The sequence below is a fragment of the Lynx canadensis genome, chromosome E2 (genome assembly GCF_007474595.2).
Source record: "Lynx canadensis isolate LIC74 chromosome E2, mLynCan4.pri.v2, whole genome shotgun sequence".
NCBI classification, from domain to species: domain Eukaryota; kingdom Metazoa; phylum Chordata; class Mammalia; order Carnivora; family Felidae; genus Lynx; species Lynx canadensis.
In genome coordinates this window covers 51,847,895-51,871,267 of record NC_044317.1, presented here as the reverse complement: position 1 = coordinate 51,871,267, position 23,373 = coordinate 51,847,895, and the positions used below count along the sequence as shown (strand labels likewise).

Here is a 23,373-nt window from a genome sequence, read left to right as displayed (position 1 = left end):
CACACAAAACACTAAACAGACTGTTTTGCAGTCAATTATAAGTAGCACAGCATTTCAACATTTATTGTTTTTTATTTTCATTATTCAAAGAAAAAATTTTTTAATGTTTATTTTTTAGAGAGAGAAAGACAGAGCGTGAGCGGGGGAGGGGCACAGAGAGAGGGAGGTACAGAATCCGAAGCAGGTTCCAGGCTCCGAGCTGTCAGCACAGAGCCCCACGCGGGGCTTGAACTCACGGACCGCGAGATCGTGACCTGAGCTGAAGTCGGACGCTCAACCGACTGAGCCACCCAGGCGCCCCTATGTTCATCATTCAAGCGCAGCAGACTAGTTTTTTCAAAAGTCAAAAGATTACACGCTGAATGAGTCCATTGATATAACATTCCTGGAAAGGACCGAATTGAAGATGAGAGTGAAACCGTGGTGGCCAGGGGCCCCAGACCAGGCTGGGAGGGTGGAGGGCAGTCGGTGGGGGGTGGGGGCTGGAAAAGGGCATCATGAGGGATCCAGGTGGTGACGAAAATATCCTGCACCTCGAGTATATCGGTGTCCACATCCTGGTCGTGATCTTGTAATGTCGTTTTGCAAGGTGTTCCCATAGCGAAATAGGTCAAGGGCACAGAAGATCCCTCTGTATTATCACTCACAGCCAGCTACGCGTGAGTCCGCGGTGATAACCAAAATTTAAAGTTTCTTGGTTTTTTTTTTCTTTTTTCTTTTTCTTTTATTTATTTTGAGAAATGCAAACAAAACAGCAGTTTACAAAGTAAAACGTCAAGTTCCCGCGTGACCTCCTTCCCCCCTGGAGGTGCCCAACCAATGTTTCTTAACCTCCCCTTACAGCAAGCTTCCCTCACACTTGCTTCTGACCGGGACCATCTGACCTCTTTTTTACTTAAGGCATTTTTTTTTTAAAACCCGAATTGAGTAACATTTTAACCTACTGTACTTTTTTTTTTTAATTTTTTTTAACGTTTATTTATTTTTGAGACAGAGAGAGACAGAGCATGAACGGGGGAGGGTCACAGAGAGGGAGACACAGAATCTGAAACAGGCTCCAGGCTCTGAGCTGTCAGCACAGAGCCCGACGCAGGGCTCGAACTCATGGACCGCGAGATCATGACCTGAGCTGAAGTCGGCCGCTCAACCGACTGAGCCACCCAGGCGCCCCTAACCTACTGTACTTTAAATCGACACACTTGGTTGGGCTTTTTTTTTTTATGTTTATTTTTTTTGGGGGGGGGGGAGGGAAAGAGTGTGAGCAGGGGAGGGGCAGGGAGAGAGGGAGACACCGAATCCGAAGCAGGCTCCAGGCTCCGAGCTGTCCGCCCAGAGCCCGACTCGGGGCTCGAACTCACGAACCACGAGATTATGACCTGAGCCGGAAATCAGCGCTCAACCCCAGGCCGCCCAGGCGCCCCTAGATCCACCCGCTTAGAAAAGCTTCGCCCGCGTGTCAACGAGCAAGAATGCCTTTTGAGACGCTTGTTACATTTTGTTCCAGCTCTCCAGTGATATAAATACCTCACTATTTTTTATAAGTTTTTTTTTTTTTTAATGTTTATTTATTTTTGAGAGAGAGAGAGAGACACAGAGCATGAGCAGGTAGAGGGGCAGGGAGAGAGAGAGAGAAGCGGCCTCCAGGCTCCCAGCCGTCAACACGGAGCCCGACGTGGGGCTCGAACTCACGAACCGGGAGCTCGTGAACCTGAGCCGAAGTCGGACGCTCAAGCGACTGAGCCGCGCAGGCGCCCTTCACTCTTCTGCAAAGGTTACGACGTTCCCATCTGTCTTCTGTGTATCGAATGTGTCCTAGTCACAAGCTGCACGTGCACGCGCACGCGCAGACAGAGAGCTGTTTGGGGGGGGGGGGGGGGGGGGGGTAATACGGTTTCACCAAGGTCACGGTTACCACGAGCCCAGAGAAACCGCACGGGGTGGGGGGGGGGGGGGGGCCGAGCAGAGGGCGGCCGGGAGCGCACCCCTCACACCGCCTGGCTCTTCTGGGCTGGGGTGTCCGCCGTGGAGAGGGTGTAGGACTTGCTGTCCCGGGACACGGACTCCTCGGTCAACACGTTCCGGAGCCTGGCGGGGAGGGACTTGAGGAAGCGCGCGTGGAAGCCCCGAGCCGCCGCCACGTAGATGACGGGATTTATGCAGCAGTTGACGTAAGCGAAGGCGACGCACAGGGCGTCCAGAGCCGACACGCTCTTGAAGATTCTCGAGCGCGGGTCGGACAGGGCCAGCATCATCCCCGTCACCTGGTAGGGCAGCCAGAACACAAAGAAGCTGGTCACCACCGCCGCCACCACCTTGACCGTCTTGGCGGAGCGCGTGGCGCTGCGGCTCCACGTCCGAATCAGGAGGAACGTGTAACAGATTCCGAGCGTGACCAGCGGCCACAGGAAGCCCACCACCAGCCGCAGGATGGCCACGACCCTCTCGGTGACGAAACTGTCTTTCCCGTAGCTCACGCCGCACTCCATCTTGAACGGAAAGGCCTCCACGCGCACCGCGCGATACATGAAGGACGGGATGGTCAGCAACAGGGCCAAGCCCCAGGCCACGCCGCAGGCCGCCCAGGCCAAGCGGGCCCCTCGATAGTTCTGGCACCAGACGGGGTTAAACACCAGCAGGAAGCGGTCGGCGCTGATGGTGGCCAGGAGCAAGATGCTGGCGTACATGTTGAGCAGGATGAGGGAGGGCAGGACGCGGCAGGCCACCTCGCCATAGGGCCAGTGGCCGTGCTGGACGATGGATGTGAACAAGATGGGCAGCGCCAGGCAGGAGAGGAGGTCGGCCACCGCCAGGTTGAGAAACCAGATGGCGTTGATGTTTCGCCGGACCTCGAAGCCCGTCACCCACACCACCAGGCTGTTGCCCGGGACGCCCACCAGGAAGACCACCGCTAAGATTACCAGGGCAGTCACATTCGGGGCAGACAGGGCGGGGGTTCTAGAAGACTTGTCCACTGGCATGTACGGGTCCACGGTCCAGCCATAATCAGCATAGTCAGGGGTGCTGTAATTCAGGGAGTCCTGGGTGGGATGAGAGAGGCAAGAAGGGCCCATCAGAGCTATGCGGCCAGGAGCCCATCACACCTCTTCTTGGAGCCCCAGGTTTCTCCCCAGGGAAACGGGGATGCGGAGGGCCAGACCCAGCTACGGGGTTACACCTGCCGCCCTGCCACCTCCTGCTAAAATCCTTGGACATCCCCAGGATCCGGCAACCGAGCGGGCAAAACCTAGTCCTGCTGTCAACGTTGTGGTCACTGCCCGTTCTGACGGCACTGTACCCCATGACACACAGCTTGTTCGCTCTTTCTTGAATTTTTTTTATTTATTTATTTTTTAATGTTTATTTTGGGGACAGAGAGAGACAGAGCATGAACGGGGGGAGGGTCAGAGCGAGAGAGGGAGGTGCAGAATCCGAAACGGGCTCCAGGCTCCGAGCCGTGGGCACAGAGCCCGACGCGGGGCTCGAACTCACGGACCGCGAGATCGTGACCTGAGCCGAAGTCGGAAGCTCAACCGACCGAGCCCTCCCGGGGGGGCCCCGCGGCTCGTTAGCTCTTTTTAACGCCGTCAACAAACTGAGATGATACCCCCAGGTGGCTACCCCACTGCCGCCCATCACCCCCTTTTGCTGCCTCGCGCCCCCTAAGACAGCTCCGTGCTCTGTCTCCGAGTGGCTCCCCCCCCCCGAGAAGGCAGGGATTCGGCCTGGTATTTAAGCAAGGAGGAAGGGGGAATCAAAAACAAAAACAAAAACAAACCAAAAAAAAACAACACTCAGTCATCCAGGTAAATATGTTGATGCGATGTTTTAAAGAATCAAAATCAATGCCCGCCCCTCCCCCAAATCCATGGGGGGTGGGGGGACAAAACATCCAAACTATAAATAAAGACAGGCGGCCATCTTTGTTTGTTTTCTGCCCTTGCACGATTGTGCCTTGGGAACCGTCCAATCAGACCACAGTTTGCTTTCCCAGACAGGGGGGTGTCTGCAAATGGACACTGGTGTGTAAACGTATCAGGCAATTCCGGGGTTTTATGGACAGTCACGCTGCTGGGGCTCATGAGGTGGTTTCTGTTGTGGGGCGGGGGCGGGGGGATTTGAGCAGAGCTTTATTTATTTGTTCTACTCGGTTCAAACTACGGGAGGGTATTTTGCGAAGGGTAGAGGGGCACACATGTGTCCTTTCGCTCCGGGTTCCGGATAGCTCAGCACTGGCACTTAGGGGCCAGATCCCGACTGTCCTGCTTGAAGCCTGCCTGGGCCCTTGGAAGTTCCCTTACTGCTCCGTGCCTCGGTTTCTTTCCTGGTTGACCCGTACTCTTCTATCACCATTAGCTTAAGTCGTTTCAAAACCTCAGGGTCAGAGCAGAGAGAAAATATTGGGGGGGGGGGGGGTGGCAAGATGAAGCATAAAAAATAGGAATAAGATACAGATTTTTGCCTCGCAAGAGGAAGGACAGAAGGGATGAAAGGAACAGAGAAAGATATAGGTGTCCAAGAACAAAGAGCGCCTTAGCGCCCAGATTATGGTCTCTAATGACCGTCTGCCGTTCAAAGGGCCCCGGCTTGGGGCGCCCCGGGGGGCTCAGTCAGTTAAGCGTCCAACTTCCACTCAGGTCATGAGCTCAAGGTTTGTGAGTTCAAGCCCCACATCGGCCTCTCTGCTGTGGGCGAAGAGCCCACGGCAAATCCTCTGTCCTCCTCTCTTTCTCTGCCCCTCCCCTGCTCATGCACTCTCTCCCTCTCTCTCTCTCAAAATAAATAAATAAACATTAAAAAAAAAAAAACAAACCCAAGCAAACCCATTGGTCACCTTTTTATTCTGGAAAAGAAACAAATCAAGCATTTATCCTGCCATTTCTGCACAGGGTATATATATTTCAGGGAAATAAAGAGTTGATGTAGGAAAGTCTTCCTGTAGGAAAAAAATCTAAGGGGGACGCCTGGACATCCTGTTCTATCTGATGTGACGCATTAGAAAGGACACAGCACCGCCTGTGAAGTGATTGTGGCCCAATAAATGAATGGGGCTCCAATCAAGGTTCTAGATCAAAAACGACCAGTCCACAGGAAAAGCAGGGGACAGAGGAACATAATAACGCCACAGGGACAAGATCAGCCCAAGCAGACCGCAGAAAACTCTACAGGACAAATGGTGTGGTCTGTTTTCTCCCACAAAGAAATGACACTGTAAAAAAGAAAAAAAAAAAAAGAGAGACAGAGAGAGAAGACGAAGAAATGTCATGGATTAAAGGAGATTTAGAGGCATCTCAAGCAAAGGTAATATGGAGACATTGTTTGGATTTGGAGTGGAATAATCAAGCGGAAAATCAGACATTTTTGAGATAATGTAGGAAATGTAAAAATGGAGTGTTTGACGATAGTAAGGAATCGGTGCTAATTTTATTGAGGGTGATGTGGTATTGTGTTTATGTTTTTAAAAACCGAGGGGGAGGGGCGCCTGGGTGGCTGGGTCCGTTGAGCATCCGACTTGGGCTCGGGTCATGATCTCACTGCCTGTGAGTTCGAGCCCCTCGTCGGGCTCTGTGCCGACAGCTCGGAGCCTGGACCCTGCTTCGGATTCTGTGTCTCCCTCTCTCTCTGCCCCTCCCCTGCTTGCCCCGCTCTGTCTCTCTCTCGAATATAAATAAAAACATTAATAATAATAATAATAATAAAAAGAAGAAGAAGAAGAAGAAGAAGAAGAAGAAGAAGAAATAAACACCGAGGTATTTAAGAGCCAAAGGGTGTGATGCCCACAACTTACTCTCAAATGTTCAGGGGGGAAAAAAGATGATAGACAGACAGATGATAGACAGATGATTGACTGATAAAGCAAATTCGGAGAATCTGGGTAAGCGTGAAAACATTTCAAAATAGAAATCTCAACTTGTTGCAATATTTCTATTGGTAAATAGCCCCTGCGGGAGCCTTCCCCTTACCATCCCCCCCTCCCACACCCCTTCTTCCCATTTCCTTCTGGGACCCACCCAGCCCCCTCCTCCCTCCACTCCCCCACCCCCATCCCCAAGCTCCAGTTTAACTAAAGGGTTAATGCCAGGCCCAGCAGGAGGCTGTAGGGCCGCCTTTAGCAGGTGGTTAAACTCGTTGTGAGTGTTCCCTTTGGATGCAGCGTTCAAAGCCAGTAGCTTTTGCACTTCAGGTTCCACAGCAACCAGGCCTCCTTGGCTACAGAGTGACTCAGACTCCGAAAAGGGAGCGTCCCTACGCGCCCCCACTCCCCTGCTCTCACACTCCTCAGCTGACAAAGTGCCTTCCGGATGGACGTGACAGGCGTGAGCTCACCGGGGGCCCTTTTCCTTTTGCTGATTTCATAAGGCCAGGGAAGAAAAAAAAGAAAGTGCTGATTCGAACACCCTGTGGCTTCCAGGACCCTGCCAGGACCAGTGGCTGGGAAAAGCTTTGCCCCTGCAGCACCCCTACAAAGATGGGAAGTAACCAGAGGGTCCAGCAAGAGGGGAGGGGCTGGGTTAATGATGGCGCATCCCGGCCCACAGAACACATCTGGGCCACTCGCCCAAAGAATGAGGAGTTTATGCTCTGATGTGGAAGGCGCTCCAAGAGCTAGGGTGATGGGTAAAACCCAGGACCGGAGGTGCCTAGCTGGCTCAGTTGGTGGAGCCTGCATCTCTCGATCTCGGGGGTCGTGGGTTCAAGCCCCACGTTGGGTGTAGAGATTGCTTAAAAATATGGGGGCGCCTGGGTGGCTCGGTCGGTTAAGCGTCCGACTTCGGCTCAGGTCGTGATCCTGCGCGGTTCGTGGGTTCGAGCCCCGCGTCGGGCTCTGTGCTGACAAATCAGAGCCTGGAGCCTGTTTCGGATTCTGGGCCTCCCTCTCTCTCTGCCCCTCCCTGCTCGTGCTCTGGCTTTCTCTCTTTCTCTCTCAAAAATAAGTAAACATTAAACACAAAATTAAAAAAAAAAATACAAAAATCTTCTCTGGGAATGCAAGCTGGTGCAGCCACTCTGGAAAACAGTACGGAGGCTCCTCAAAAAACTAAAAATAGAACGACCCTACGACCCAGCCATTGCACGACTAGGTATTTATCCAAGGGATACAGGGGTGCCCTTTCCAAGGGACACACGCACCCCCATGTTTATAGCAGCGCTATCGACAAGAGCCAAAGTCTGGAAAGAGCCCAGATGTCCCTCGATGGATGAACGGATAAAGAAGATGCGGGATATATATGCAATGGAGTATTACTCGGCCATCAAAAAGAATGAAATCTTGCCATTTGCAACTACGTGGATGGAACTGGGGGGTATCATGCTAAGTGAAATTAGCCAGAGAGAGACAAATATCATGACTTCACTCCTATGAGGACTTTAAGAGACAAAACAGATGAACATAAGGGAAGGGAAGCAAAAATAATATAAAAACAGGGAGGGGGACCAAACAGAAGAGACTCATAAATCTGGAGAACAAACCAAGGGTTCCGGGAGGGGGTGGGGGAAGGGGGAGGGGCTAAATGGGGGAGGGGCATTAAGGAACCTACTCCCGAAATCAATGTTGCACTCTATGCTAATTTGGATGTAAATTTTTTTTAATTAAAAATAAAATTAAAATTTTTAAATGTGGAACACACGCACACACAAAAGAAAGTCTGATGCAACCGTGCAGATGGGGGGGCAGAGGGCACTGGGGCAGGAAGAAAGACGCTCTGATGCACGGCAGAGGGAAAGTCTAGGTTGGTGTGCCTTTTGGCAATGTCTCTTAAAAGAGAAATTGCCCACGGACTTAGCATCTGCAGTCTGGACACCCAGACCTGGGTCCAAAGATGTAACTTTGGTTTCAAAGACAAAACATAGCGGGGGTGTCTGGCTGGCTCAGTCGGTAGGGTGTGCGACTCTTGATCACGGGGTCGTGAGTTCAAGCCCCGCGTTGGGGGTGGAGATTGCAAAAAAAAAAAAAAAAATTTTAATATATTTTTAAAAAATTATTAACGTGTATTCATTTTTGAGAGACAGACACAGAGTGTGAGCAGGGGAGGGGCAGAGAGAGAGGGGGACCCCAGAAGCCGAAGCGGGCTCCAGGCTCCGAGCGGTCAGCACAGAGCCCCCCCTCGGGGCTCGAACCCATGAACCGTGAGATCATGACCTGAGCCAAGTCAGACTCTCAACCGACCGAGCCACCCAGGCGCCCCTAAATAATTTTTTTTAATAACATTGAATTTAAAAAATAAAGACACGGGAGCCTGGGTGATTCAGTCAGTTAAGCGACCGACTCTTGATCTGAGCTCAGGTCATTGTCTCACGGTTCATGAGTTCAAGCCCCACATCAGGCTCTGTGCTGACAGTGTGGAGCCTGCTTGGGCTTCTCTCTCCCTCCCTTTCTCTCTGCTCTTTCCTGCCTCTCTCTCTCTCTCTCCCTCTCTCTCTCAAAATAAATAAATAAACTTAATTAAAAAAAAAATAAAGACAGGGGCGCCTGGGTGGCGCAGTCGGTTAAGCGTCCGACTTCAGCCAGGTCACGATCTCACGGTCCGTGAGTTCGAGCCCCGCGTCGGGCTCTGGGCTGATGGCTCGGAGCCTGGAGCCTGTTTCCGATTCTGTGTCTCCCTCTCTCTCTGCCCCTCCCCCGTTCATGCTCTGTCTCTCTCTGTCCCAAAAATAAATAAACGTTGAAAAAAAAATTAAAAAAAAAAAATAAAGACAAAACGTGGGAAACAACCTAAATCTCTATTGACAGGGGAGAGACCCTCCCAGGAGACTATCACACAGCTGTCAAAATAAAGGACGAATCCCCTTGAAATATACACGGATGATAACAGTATCTTCCTCCTGGACGTAAATGTAAAGTGCATAGCACAGGGCCTGGCATACAGTAAGCGCTCAATAAATACCGGTTACTAATACTATACGTTACTCTAGGGGAAAAAAGCAAGCTGTAGGCCAACGCGCAGAACGTATGTCTGTTTGCAGGGGGAAGGAACGATAGACATGCCACATGCAGTGAGCGCCTACTGTATACCATGCACGTAAGAGCTTTCCGTGTATCGTTTAATTCTCTCAGTGATCCTGTGACGTAGGTTCTAGTTCCGGAGGATGGTCGGATTGTTCTCCCCATCTTCAAGGTAAAGAGAAGGAAGCCCAAGAAAGAGGAGTCTCCTCGTCTATTACACAGAAGAGACAGAACGTGAAGCTTATTTCAACTCGACCCCCATGTCAAACTACCCCCTACTCTATTCCCTTCACCTCTGTTCTTGAGCACCTGTAGGCTGTTTCTGGAAGGATCCAACACAGCGTGACAAGGAGTCTGAGGCTCTGGGCTGGGCGGGCAGAGTGACTTTTCACTGAATCCGCTTTGGTATTTGGGACCTTTTTACGGCAAGAAGAAGCCGAAGCCAAAGGTCGGTCCGCTTCGCAAAGTCCTGTTGGCCCCAGCCAGGCCTCAAAAGTGGGGTGAGGCAATGCCAAGCCCCTCCCTGGTCAGCTAATGTGTCTTCCGTTTCCTCTTTCACCCAGATGAAGCAAGACCAGAACCTCTAGCAAGGCAGGTACTAAATCACAGCCCTGCCTCTCTGGAGACCCAGCCCTGGGGGCACAGGGGGGTGGGGGGCAGGGCAGGCGGGAGCCCTCCCAGAGCCTGGAGACCCGCTCCCTTTGACACTCACAGAACCCACGGGACAGCCTGGGTCTGCCACCCACCCGTGAAGGACCCGGGCCATCTCTGCTCCTGCCTGGGCCTCAGTTTCCCCGTCTCTACAATTCAGAACATCTGAAAGTCCGGGTGAGTAACTACCTTGCTTCCGAGCTGGTTCTTTGCAGCCTCCCAGGGTTTGCTCCTGTCCTTCCCGCCGCCAGAAAGACCCCTCCTGGATCTCTCCACTTGAGGAAGATGCCATCTAGCCAGATCCAACGCTCGGATTTCCTGCCCCAGGGACCTTTCTGATCCCAGCCCTGAGGACCTGGGGATAATCCCTTTGATGATCTTACTTTGTAGCTGTTTCCCAGCCCTGGAGAGTCTTGAGATTCTGGTCAGGGGAGAAGGGAGGAGACAGAGAACAGAGAGAGGGAGAGGCAGCGAGAAGGGGAGTGGTGGGGAGAGAGAGAAACCCAGCAAGGAGACAGAGAAGGGAGATGGTTCCTGAGCCCCATGATCCTGCTGGGGGGGGACTCACCATATTCAGGTCTCCCGGGCTCCCCGCTGATCGAAGGTGCGTCCTGCCCACAGACTGTGGTTTTTAAGCCCCAAGGGAGGGTGCAAACAGCAGAAAGGAAATGACCAGTCTTTCCCCTCTGGGGTTCTCATTGGTCTGCGCACTGGGCACCCCAACTGGGGCAGCTTCCGTGGGGCATTACCCAGAGAGCTCTGAACACCTCCTTCCAGCCAGAGTAGGGAGGCTGGGCTCACAAACCTGAGGAAATTCCTGGCCTGACGAGGGTGGAACCCAGAGAGAAGAGACACCGCCCCCCCCCCCCCCCCGCCACCGCCCAGATCTAGGCTCGACCCCTCTCTTGGCCTTGGTTTCCCCATGTGGGACCTTCTAGGGCCCCGGGGAAGGTGCAGAAAAGCTCAGAGATCCAACTGGATCAAATCCCCCTGGGATCCTGGGGAGCAGGGATCGTGAGAGAGCCCCAGCCTCCCAGCCAGGTTGCTTGGAGGCCCAGAGAGGTCCGTGGAGGTGGCCCGGCTGTTAAATCCTCCTGCCTGGCCTTTTGAAGTTGGCACCCCCTGAGCACAGCCATCGTTTCCGGCCTCTTTCTGGGTTCTCCCGGAGACACGTGGAAGCCTGGGGTGAGGAAGGACCCTACGTTGGTCTCTTGTGGCTGCTGTAACAAAATGCCACAAACTGAGCGGCTTAGAACCACAGAAATGGGGGCGCCTGCCTGGCTCGGTGGGGAGAGCCCATGAGTTTTGATCTCAGGGTTGTGAATTCGAGCCCCACGTTAGACAGTGTTTACTTAGAAAAGAAAGGAGGGGCGCCTGGGTGGCTCAGTCGGTTAAGCAGCCGGGACTTCAGCTCAGGTCATGATCTCTCAGGCTCGTAGGTTCGAGCCCCACGTGGGGCTCTGTGCTGACCGCTCACAGCCTGGAGCCTGCTTCCGGTTCTGTCTCCCTCTCTCTCTGTCCCTCCCCCACTCGCACTCTCTCTCTCTCTCAAAATTAAAGACACGTGAAAAAGAAATGCACCACCCCTACCAAAAAGAAAAATCGAAAAAAAAAAGATTTTTTTTTGACCCATCTCCACTGCCATGCTGCCGAAGCCCCTACAGAGTTCGGAGTCGTTCCCCCAGGCTGTCACAAGTGTGGTATTTGTGTTTGGGGACCCACACGAGGGTGCACGATGTCGGGTTTTAGTGCTGCTACACGAAGCCACGGGTGTGGTCCAGGGGCGCTCAGCAAGGACTTGGACGGTCGCTTTCTGAGGATTTGGCGCTGGTAGGGAGGAGGTGCTGTCATACTGACCCTGACCTCAAGGGGGCGCTTGAGCTGGGAGAGACTCAGAAAGCCAGGCCACGCCCCCTAATTTTTTTTTTTTTTTTTTAGAATTTTGGACCAAAGCTGCGTATTGCCTTAAAGCACGGTTCTTAACGTTTTCTCGTCTTTTTCCTTTTTTTTTTTTTTTTTTTTTTTTGTTTGCTTATTTTTGAGAGCGAGAGGGAGCGGGGGAGAGGCAGAGAGCAAGAGAGTCCCAGGCAGGCTCTGCACAGTCAGCACAGAGCCTGAGGCGGGGCTGGACCCCAGGAACCAACCAGGGAGATCGGGTCAGAGCGGAAGTCGGTTGCTCAACGGACTGGACCACCCAGGCGCACCCGTGGGTTCTTAATGTTTTCTGTGCCCTAGACCCTTGGTGAAGTTATGAACTTCTCAGAATTTTTTTTTTTTTTTTTTTTTTTTTTGCAACTGCTGATTTTGATGTAATTTCCGACTTAAGTGGAAGTGGCAAGGAGACTACAAGCAACTCCCGTGTGGCTTTCGCCCAGATTCACGCACCGTTGCATTTGCCCCCTGTGCTGGGCTTTCTTTAATATGCGCCCACTATATGCCTGGGGTGGGGGGTGGGGGGGGACGCGGCAGGTAATCAATCAGGGTTCTCTAGAAAAACAGGACCAATAGGACAAAGAGGGGGCGCCTGGCTGGCTCAGTCACTAGAGCATATGACTCTTGACCTCAGGGTTGTAAGCTTGAGCTTGAGCCCATGTTGGGTGTACAGATGGCTTTAAAAAAAAAAAAAAAAAGAATAAAATCTTCCAAAAGAATAGGATAGGAGCGCCTGGGGGGCTCCGTGGGTGAAGCGTCTGACTCTTGATTTTGACTCAGGTGGTGATCCCACCGGTTCACGAGTTCGAGCCACGCATCCGGCTCCGCGAGGACAGTGAGGAGCCTGCTTGGGATATTCTCTCTCTCTCTCTCTCTGCCCCTCCCCCACTCTCTCTCTCGGAATAAAATTTTAAAAACAGGATAAAGAAACGGGGGAGGGGAGGGAGAGAGTGAGGCAAGGAAGGAGGAAGAGAGGGATATTTGTCTTAAGAAATTGGTTCCTGGAGGGGCGCCTGGGTGGTTCAGTGGGTTGAGCATCTGACTTCCGTTCAGGTCACGAGCTCGCGGTTTGTGGGTTTGAGCCCCACATCAGGCTCTGGGCTGACAGCTCAGAGCCTGGAGCCTGCTTCGGATTCTGTGTCTTGTTCTCTCTCTGCCCCTCCCCCACTTGTGTTCTGTCTCTCTGTGTCTCTCAAAAATAAATAAAAATGTAAAAAAATAAAATAAAAAAGAAATCGGTTCCTGGAATTGTGGGAGCTGGCAAGCCATGGGAACCTGATACAAAGGTTCTGTGTGTGTGTGTAGATATAGATATATATAGATATATATCTTCGCCCTTTTCTCTGAATCACTAGAGAGTGAGCTAGAAACCCCATGCCTCTTTACCACAGAGCAGTAGGAAATACAGTACTGATATAATCTGCAGTTCATGTTCAAATGTCATCAACTGTTCCAATAAGGTGCTTTTGTCACAATTTTTTCTTTTATTTATTTTGAGAGAGAGAAAGTGAGCAGGAGAGGGGCAGAGAGAGAGGGAGAGAGAAAATCCCAAGCAGGCCGAGCGCGGGGCTTGATCCCACGACTGTGAGATCATCACTTTAGCTTTCTGAATAATGTTTTTGTGAATACATTTGAAAGCACCTATTTTCCCCCCTTTCAACAGCTTAATAAATCCATTCTTGGCTTGAAATCTGTTTACTTAATCATTTGCCTATTGGGATTAGGTGGTTTCTGACGCTTTTGTTCAGACCACAGTGAGCACCCTCAGACATAATAATAATAATAATAATAAAAAAGACAACCTAATAGAAAAATGGGCCGGGGTGCCTGGGTGGCTCAGTCAGTTAAGTGTCTGACTTCAGCTCAGGTCACGATCTCACAGTTTGTGGGTTCGAGCCCCGCGTCGGGCTCTGTGCTGATGGCTCAGAGCCTGGAGCCTGCTTGGGATTCTGTGTCTCCCTCTTTCTCTGCCCCTCCCCTGCCTGCTCTCTGTCTCTCAAAAATAAAGAAATGTTAAAAAAAATTGTTTTTGTTAATAAAAAAATAAAATAAAATCTTTAAAACAATTTTTTTTTTAATTTTTTTTTCAACGTTTATTTATTTTTGGGACAGAGAGAGACAGAGCATGAATGGGGGAGGGGCAGAGAGAGAGGGAGACACAGAATCGGAAACAGGCTCCAGGCTCTGAGCCATCAGCCCAGAGCCTGACGCGGGGCTCGAACTCACGGACCGCGAGATCGTGACCTGGCTGAAGTCGGACGCTTAACCGACTGCGCCACCCAGGCGCCCCCCTAAAACAATTTTTAAATCCTATGTTACTTTGAATCCGCATTTCCTACTACCCATGTGAAGCTGGCCGGGCCGAGCATGGGGCTGCAGCCACCACACCACGGACAACAGCCACTGGTGGCCAGCCACCACCCTGCTAGCTGTCACAGGAAGCCCAGAGCCAGACAGATGCTGGCCTTGTGTACTGGGGCTCCTGAGCGGTGGCCACAGGATCTTCTGAGGCAGGATGTGGTGGGCCCAGCCCCAGCAGTGGTTGGGCCCACACAACCTTCTAACCCTGGTCAGACGGACTTCGGGAACTTCCAGCCCCGGCTGAACCTGGAAACCAGATGGTGACAGGAAGTACCAAGGGGAAGCTGGGAGAAAGAAGCCGGAGGACACATCAGGCAGAGGGCCTCTTCTTGGTGGAAAACACCAGCAAGAACAACAGGGGAGCCTGGGGGGGCTCAGTCAGTTTCGCATCCAACTTCGGCTCAGGTCATGATCTCGCGGTTCGCGAGTTCGAGCCCCGCGTGGGGCCCTGTGCTGACGGCTCAGAGCCTGGAACCTGCTTCGGATTCTGTGTCTCCTTCTCTCTCTGCCCCTCCCCCACTCACACTCGCTCTCTCTCTCTCTCTCTCTCTCAAAAATCAATAAACATTAGAAAATATTTTTTAATAAATAAAAATGCACGGATACAAAGCGAATGGGTATCTCTGATCCTAAAATGCCGGTTTTAAGATCTTTTTAAATTGTTTATTAATTTATTTTGAACCCAATAGGACAAAACCCATTTTTGGGGGCGTGCCGTCCTGCGAGCGTTGACAAAAACACCGAGTGGGGTAACCACCACCGCAAATGAGACCCAGAACAGTCTCGTCCCCCGCCCCCCACCCCGGAAAATTCCCTGAGGGGCCGCTTTGCAGCCAGCCCCTCCCCCACCTGTAACCCCTGGCAACCGCCGCGCTAGTCTCCGTCACCAGATTGGCCTTTTCCAGAATGTCCTATAAACGGAATCATACCATACACAGCTTTCTGAATCTGACTTCTCCCCCTCAGCCTCATACGTTTACAACTCATCCCTGTCGCTGTGTGGGTCGCAGAAGTCCCCTTTAATTGCTGAGTGGCACTCCATCCTCCCACGACTGTTGATCTCAGGGTGGTGAGTTCGAGCCCCACGTGGGGCGGAGAGACTCTGGACAAATAAAATCTTTAAAAGGTTTCACTGCTGCGGGGCGTCCGGGGAGCTAGGAGCCGGACTGCTGGGTGATGTGGTTAATGTGTGTTTTGATTTGATTTGATTTTTAATTTTTTTAACGTTTATTTATTATTGAGAGACAGACAGACACACAGCATGAGCAGGGGAGGGGTAGACAGAGGGGGGGACACAGAATCCGAAGCAGGCCCCAGGCTCTGAGCTGTCGGCACAGAGCCCGATGTGGGGCTCGAACCCACAAACCGTGAGATCATGACCTGAGCCGAAGTCGGTTCCCCAACCAACTGAGCCACCCAGGCGCCCCTGTGTGTTTCAATTTTATAAGAACCCCGCTGTATTCATTTTCTGTTGCCACGAATGACCGCCAACTGGGTGGCTTAAAGCGACAGCAGTTTATTGTCTCCCGGGCATGGAGGTCAGAAGCCTGAAATCAGGGTGAGGGCAGGGCAGGGCCTCGCCTCCCGTAGGGGCAGGAGAGGTTTCACCCCTGCCTCCTGTAGCTTCTGGCGGCTCCAGATACTCCTGGCTCTTGTGGCCGCGTCCAGCCTCGGCCTCTGTCTTCACCTGGTCTCTCCTCTGTTCTGTCTTTCGTCTCCCTGTCTTTTTTTAATGTTTATTTATTTTGAGAGAGAGCGAGAGAGGGTGTGCGCAGGGGAGGGGCAGAGAGAGAGAATCTCGGGCAGGCTCCCGGCCCAGAGCCCAGAGCCCAACGCGGGGCTCGAACCCACGAGCGAGATCATGACCTGAGCCGAAGTCGGACGCTCAACCGACTGAGCCACCCAGGCGCCCCATTTATCCATCTTTACCACCAATTTTAATCCCCTTACTCCCCAAAGTACGCCAAGTGCTGGACTCAAGCCTCATGGGGGAAAACTGGTCAAGTTTCCTGTTCTGCCCTCACTCCGCCCGGGCCGTCGCCCTGTGGAGATGTTTTAAGCCTTGCCCTTTGTCGGGTCTGTGTTTGGTCACGGGTGCACGCGCTTTGTCTTAAGTGTATTTATTTTTAAGTAACCTCTCCACTAGACATGACTCGATCTCACAACCCTGAGATCAAGAATCGCCCACTCCTCCAACCCAGCCAGCCAGGTGCCCCTTGTGGGAAGGAGGGGGGTGGGGGGGCACACATTGGCAATCAGCTGAAAGCCTGATATGAAGGCGGAGCTATTTTCCTGGCAATAAACCACTGATATTATTCTCTAATTTTAAACTGTTTCACGTGCACCTCCCCCCCACACACACACACACCCCCACAAAAAAAGACCAAGTCTGAAGAATGGGGAAAAAAATAGGGGCGCCTGGATGGCTCAGTCGGTTAAGCATCTGACTTCGGCTCCGGTCATGATCTCCCGATTCATGGGTTCGAGCCCCACATCGGGCTCCGTGCTGACACCTCGGAGCCTGGAGCCGGCTTCAGATTCTCTGTCTCCCTCTCTCTCTGTCCCCCTCCCATTTGTTCTTTATCTCCCTCTCTCTCTCTCTCAAAAAATAAATAAACATTTAAAAATTTAAAAAATGTTTAAATATATATATATATATGTGAAGAAAATGAAAATAGGACAAGATCTGGAGACGATCGCAATTTTGCCTGAGTTTCCCCCAAAGCGGTGATTTGACAGGTAGTTTATGCGGGGGTCGATCAAGGGCAGCAGGAGTGAGGAAGTACAGACCAGAGACCAGAGAAGGGAGAAAGGCCATTAAAGGGTGTGTTAACGCCCACCGGTTGGGGGCAACCTGGGCTTGATCCTGCTGGGGACCCTGCTGGGGACCCTGCGAGGAACCAGGCAGAACAGACCTCGGGATCTTCCCACCGAAGGGGGGACGGGGTGGGCATTGATGTCATCACCCGCTGCCCCCTTTGAGGCGGGGTCGCCCCAACCCCTCCCACTTCGGGGGCTGCACCTGGGGTCCAAATAAGTCCAGCGATGCCAGAAAAAGCCACAAGGAGACACCTCGGTGCCGAGCTGAGAGGCTGACCAGGTGCCGGAAACTGTCAGCCCTCGCGGGTGAACCCAGGCGGGGAGAGGCACCTGCGATGTCTCCTCCCCCCCCCCCCCATGCCCCTTGACAATTTCTTTTTTAACCAGGAAATTGTCTCTGCTCTGGCCAGACGCTGTAATTCACTTTCTGTCCGCGGTTTTTGTGTGTGTGGTTTTTTTTGTTGTTGTTTTTCTGACGAACAGAAATCAGTTTCTCTGCCTCACCTCTAAATCAATGCTCAAAGAAAACTAGTGCAAAGCTATCAAGTTTAAAGAGCACTGAATTGTTACCTTTCCTGAAGCGCAAAATTGTCGGCATCCCCAGGAGGCTCCAACCTGTCGGTCAGGCTTGGAAGAAACTCTACCCAATGAAGTGGAGCTAATACGGCATGTAAAACAAGCATCCTAAATATCCGTGGAGAACCAAGAGAGGATATTGAAAATCTGAAGCAAGAAGAGGAAGTTATGAAGTAGAACCTAACTGGAGACAAGGGACATGAACGATATAATTACTGAAATAAAGAACTTAATAGGTGAGTTGAATGGCCGAATGGATACAGCTAAAGAATGAGTGAGTGAGCTGAAAATGCTGTCCCCAAAGGCCTCCATGTGGGACAGAGAGAGAGAAACCCTAAGGAAAAAATTAAGGTCTATGGATATAAGTAACAGTTCGAGGGGCACCTGGCCGGCTCAGTCGGTTGAGCATCTGACTTTGGCTCGGGTCATGAGCTCATGGTTCATGGGTTCAAGCCCCGCGTCGGGCTCTGGGCTGACCGCTCGGAGCCCGGAGCCTGCTTCGGATTCTGGGTCTCCCTCTCTCTCTGCCCCTCCCCCACTCCTGCTCTGTCTCTCTCTCTCTCTCTCTCAAAAATAAAGAAACATTAAAACCAAATAAAAAATAATAATAAAATTTTTTTTAAAGAATTCAGAATTCATGGAGGTCTTTGCCGTCAGATAAACCTTTGTATGTGACTGGCCATGTTTCTGACCTCCCCTCCCCCATCCCATCCACTTCTGTAAAACGAGGGGAAGAATGTTTAGTACGCAGGGTTATTGTCAAAATATCATGACAGAATGGGAAACGCCTTAGTAGAATAAAGCTTTTTATTATTCTTATTTTTTTAGAGAGAGAGTGTGTGAGCGGGGGAGAAGGGCAGAGGGAGACAAAGAAAATCTTAAATGTTTTTTTTATGTTTTATTTTATATTTGAGAGACAGCAAGCAGGGGAGTGGCAGAGAGATAGAGACAGAACCCGAGGCAGGCTCCAGGCTCCGAGCGGTGAGCAGAGAGCCCGACGAGGGGCTCGAACCTCACGAGCAATGAGCTCCGTGACCTGAGCTGAAGTCGGACGCTCAACCGACTGAGCCGCCCAGGGGCCCCCATAATAAAGCTTTTGAAATGACTATAATGCTTGTGGCAACTGAGTGAAGCTAAGGATGCCAAACTGAAGACACCTAGTCTCCTGTTAAATCCAGTACGTGTACCACTGAGTTCCTATGTGCTATTTTTCACGACTTTATTAAAGTATAATCGATGTGCCACACACAGCACGTATGGAGAACGAGGTAGGAAGGTGACACCCCCGCCACAAGCAAGTTAACAAACATTTCCATAGTGCCCAGAAGGTTCTTTGCGGTTCTTTGTAATCTAGCCCTCCCTCTACCCTCTGCCCTCAGGAAATCACTGATCTGCCTTCTGTCGTAACAGATCGGTTTGAATTTCCTAGAATTTCGTGTAAGTGGAAGGGTAAGGTAGGAGGTGATTTCTCTTGCCCGGTGTCTTTCACGTGGTGTAATGTTCCGTATCCAATTCCTTTTTCTTGCAAAGCTGTATTCCACTGTTCAGTGGGAGAGGCAGAAAAATGCCCCCGGGGTCTCCATGCCCCTGTAACTGACCCCCTCCAACAAAAACCCTGGACACCAAGGCTCAGGGGAGCCTCCCTGGTTGGCAAAGGCTCCAGGTGTGCGGCCGCGTGACCTCGCTAGGAAAAGCGAGCGCTGTCCATACGATTCCGTGGGGACAGACAACCGGAAGCTCACGCCTGGTCTCTCCTGGAGGCCGCGTGCCCACCTTTCCCCTCGGCTGACGTTAATCTCTCTCCTTTCGCTCTGATAAATCACAAGTGTGATTCTAACAGCTCTTCTGGGTTCCGTGAGCCCTTCTGGTGAGTCGCCAAACATGAAAGTCGTCTTGGGGACGTGCAACAGACGCACCTGTCTGGGTGCTTCTCAGCAACCGCGCCTCTCGGAATTTTCCAGAGTGTCCATTGGTTTCCATCTCTAGCTTTCTTTCCACTTCCCAAACCCAGATACCACCCGCCTCCAGCTGTCCATTTGATGACCACACTCCACGCTTCCCAGTCCTTAGTTTGCCTCTCCCCCTATCTAATTGCACACCACCTTCCTGTCCCTTTCTCAGAAACGTTGTCCCCTCTTGGGGCGCCTGGGTGGCTCACTGGGTTGAGCACCTGACCCTTGATTTTGACTCAGGTCATGATCCCGGGGTTGTGGGATCGAGCCCCACGGCAGGCTCCGTGCGGAGCGTGGAGCCCACTTGGAATTCTCTCTCTCCCTCTCTCTGCCCTCTGCCCCTCCCCTGCTCACACTCACTCTCTCTCTAAAATTTAAAAAAAGCAAAGAGTCTTTATCCGCTCTCTTCTTGTTGCGTTTCCTCCTCCTTCAGTCACCCCGAACTTCAGCGTTTCCTTCTCTCCATCCCTCTTCTCCTGGCCCGTGTCCACTGTGTCCCCATCTTCCCCGCTCAGTGCTATAGTCTGTCAGTGTGGCTCCTCCCCATCTCTCTCTGTCCCCCATCACCCAGCCTTTGGGGGACTCTCCACCCCCTCTGTCCTTCTCTCTCTTGGTGTCTCTGAGATGCTTTCAAGGTAACTCAAGCCCCTCAACTTCATCTCCTCAGATGGGTCATCTGTCCTGCCTCCTTATTTTTTTTAATGTTTATTTATCTATTTTTAGAGAGTGGGGGAGGGGCAGAGAGAGAGAGACAGAGAGAGAGAATCCCAACCAGGCTCCGTGCTGTCAGTGTGGAGCCCAACGTGGGGCTCGATCCCATGAACGATGAGATTCGTCAGAACCTGAGCTGAGATCAAGAGTCAGATGCTCAGGGGCGCCTGGGTGGCTCAGTCGGATGAGCGTCCGACTTCAGCTCAGGTCACGATCTCGCGGTTCGTGGGTTCGAGCCCCGCATCGGGCTCTGAGCTGACAGCTCTGATCCTGGAGCCTGCTTCGGATTCTGTGTCTCCTTCTCTCTCTGCCCCTGCCCCGCTCACGTTCTGTCTCTCTTTTCTTGCTCAGAAATAAATAAACATTAAATGTTAAAAAAAAAAAAGAGTTGGACACTCAACTGACTGAGCCGCTCAGGTGTCCCTGTCCTTCCTCCTCTCTCTTGGCATGTTCGGCTCCCTCTGTCTCTGCTTCACTCTGTCTCTCCCTCTTTTCCTCCCCCCCCCCCAACCTCACAGTCCCCGTCCTTCCCAACCTCCCAAGGGTTCTGTCTCTCTCTCGGAACTTCTCTCCCTGCATTTGTCTCCATGTTTCCATCTCTGCATCTCTTGACGTCTCTTTGTGCCTCCGTTTCTCTTTCACATTCGGCCTCAGAGACACCCCCCTCCCCGACTCCCAAGTTGCCACACCTCCTTCCCCAGATGTCTCAGTGCCGGCTCAGGTTCCACCGCCCCCCCCCCCACTGTCCCCTCTGTCGCTTCCCTCTCTCTCAGCGTCCCTGCCCGTGCCCCCTGCCTGACAATCTGCCTTCAGAGTTGCCAGGATGACAAGCCACCTCTTCTCTCTGGATAAAAACCACATTTATTTTTATCACAGCGAAGTGCGGGCGTCAGCACGTAATCAAACAGAAAACAGAGAACATGAAACACTCTCCTCTCGGTCCTCATCAGGCTCAGGGCAAGCACTTCCTAAGGGTTCTACGCTGCTTCTGTCCCCTGCCGGCAAGGACACTTTTCAGTCCCCCACAGTCCTGAGCCCCAGGCCTCCTGGGGCAGCAGGGACAGGCAACAAAGAGCTCTCTCAGGCTCTGAGCATTGCTCTGAAAGAGCAGGGGTTGGGGCCCCTAGGGAGCTCAGTCGGTTGAGCGTCCGACTTTGGGTCAGGTCATGAGCATGCGGTTCGTGGGTTCGAGTCCCACGTCGGGCTCTGTGCTGATGGCTCGGAGCCCGGAACCTGCTTCGGATTCTGGGTCTCCCTCTCTCTCTCCGCCCCTCCCCGACTCATGCTCTATCTCTCTGTCTCTCAAAAATAAATAAACATTAAAAAAATTTTTTTGATAATCATCATCATAGTAAAAGAATAGGCTCACAGTTGTCCTTTAGTGTCACAAGTAAAACAAACAAACAAACAAACAAAAAATTGGCCTCCAATCGGTATCCTCTCTCATGGTCCTGTGGATGGACTTCTGGGCACTTCTCACTTGGAGCCTCTTGAGGTCGGCTGGAGCTGTGCTCATCTGAAGGCCCAACCGGGCCGGACGTGCCAGGTGACCCGCTCGCATGGTTGGCCATCGATTCTGGCCATCGAGTGGGGGCATAGCTGGGATTTTCAACCAGAGAGCCTACGCGCGGGCTGTCCCTATGGTTTGGGCTGAGAAGCAAAGCCAGCAGTGACATGGGGCGCAGGTTAGAGTCAGATCACATGGCTTTCAGCTTCCCACCTACGCACCCCCTCCCCAACACACACACTTTTTGCTCTGTAAATTACTCCTCAGCCTCTAGGGCACATTTATGCCTTTTATACCCTCCCTGCCCGCACGGCCATCCTTTGATTCCCAGTTTCAGGTTTGAACCCAGCGCCCAGGTCACCCACCCCCCATCCACCCCCTCATCCTATGGCGACGTGGGACATGGGACATGACCACCCGTGCAGATCCGGTAACCCTTCACAAGCCTTCGTTCCGTCCGCCTCATCTCCTTGGAAGGAATGTGTCTCCCACCCCTTTATACCAAGAGGCTGTGCAACTTGCTTGGCCAATGGGATGAAGGCACACAGACCACAGAGGCTTGAGATGCACCATGGCAATTGGGCTCACACCTCTGCCATCACTACGAGAAGGATATTCTTGGGATAGGCCGTTGGTCCCAAGCACTGGATGCACCTGCCGGGGCCAGCCAGGATCAGCCCAGCCACAAACACCTGAGGGAGCCCAGCCAAGATCAGCAAGCCATCCAACCATGCGCAGCCCCAGGCAGTCCAGCTCCATGGGACCCCGGTCGGTCGTACAGGAGAAGTCAGCTAGGATCAGCAGAGCCTTCCGGCCACAATCAGCTGACCCCCGGATGCACCCGCTAAATAAACATCCGTATGTGTACATCACACGCAGATTTGGGTTATTCTCGGACCAGAGTAAACGGATACATTAGCAGCAGTATAGCCGTGAGTCCATCATCACTACATGGCTGCAGTGTGACTAAGTGATAAAGAATTGTACCCAGAACCAGATGTGAAATGTACATGCCCCGGGGGGGCGCCTGGGGGGCATCTGACTTCAGGTCACCGTCTCAAGGTTCGCATCGGGCTCTGCACTGACAGTGTGGAGCCTGCTTGGGATTCTCTCTCCCTCTCTCTCTCTCTCTCTCTCTGCCCCTCCCCCCCACTCACACGCTCTCACACTTTCTCTCTAAATATATATATATATATATATATATATATATATATATATATATTTGAAATGTACATGACCCGGAAGACTAAAGACAGTTTTACAACTACGTAAGTTTCAGGATGATGTAGCTGGAGGGGGAGTGGGTTTAAAAGGCTCATGCTCGGGACTTTCCTGACTTGGCTGGAGTTCACCAAGCTTTTTTTTTTTTTTTTTTTCCAGAGGCTAGCTGACTTGTAACATTGCAACAGAACAAATGCAGAAGCAAGTATAAGAACCCAGTTGTCTTCTATTGAGCCAGACGTTAAATATTCTCAGAAATGTAAAGTGATGTCACTCTTCTCATTACTTTTTTTTTTTTTTAATTTTGGAAAATACAGCATTTTTCATTCGAAATGTTATTTATGTTGGGGTGCCTGGGTGGTTCGGCCGGTGAAGTGTCCGACTTCGGCTCAGGTCATGATCTCACGGCTTGTGGGTTCGAGCCCCTCATCGGGCTCTGTGCTGACAGCTCGGAGCCTGGAGCCTGCTTCGGAATCTGTGTCTCCCTCTCTCTCTGCCCCTCCCCGGCTCGTGCTCTGTCTCTCTCTCTTGAAAATAAACACTTAAAATTTTTTAATAAAATAAAATGTTATTTATGTTAAAACGCAATGAGTTTCCAAATGTCGATCAGCAGACCAATGGATGAACAAAATGTGATACAACGTGCATTCAGTGGAATATCACTCGGCCTTAAAAAGGATGGAAATTCTGATACACAATAC

At 51.8% G+C, this 23,373-nt stretch overlaps 1 protein-coding gene and 1 long non-coding RNA gene across 4 annotated transcripts; one reads left to right on the top strand and one right to left on the bottom strand.

Annotated features, from left to right (window-relative positions):
- Positions 1-1,722: 1,722 nt before the first annotated feature.
- On the bottom strand, positions 1,723-10,289 carry C5AR1 (complement C5a receptor 1). 3 transcript variants are annotated; one of them, XM_030297881.1, is made up of 4 exons: positions 10,161-10,284; positions 9,782-9,947; positions 9,011-9,152; positions 1,723-3,038 (listed from the first exon to the last, which is right to left on the bottom strand). In XM_030297881.1, the coding sequence occupies exons 3-4, from the start codon at positions 9,104-9,106 to the stop codon at positions 1,986-1,988; spliced, it is 1,149 nt and encodes a 382-aa protein (XP_030153741.1). In that variant the 5' UTR covers positions 9,107-9,152; positions 9,782-9,947; positions 10,161-10,284; the 3' UTR covers positions 1,723-1,985. The 3 variants fall into 3 exon arrangements, with proteins under 3 accessions (XP_030153741.1, XP_030153739.1, XP_030153740.1); XM_030297879.2 differs by lacking the exon at positions 9,782-9,947 and having other exon boundaries at positions 10,161-10,289; XM_030297880.2 differs by lacking the exons at positions 9,011-9,152; positions 9,782-9,947 and having other exon boundaries at positions 10,161-10,281.
- Positions 9,369-23,026, top strand: LOC115502474. Its single transcript, XR_003965098.1, has 3 exons — positions 9,369-9,769; positions 17,310-17,517; positions 22,832-23,026. It is a non-coding gene; the product is annotated as an uncharacterized LOC115502474 (long non-coding RNA).
- Positions 23,027-23,373: the final 347 nt, after the last annotated feature.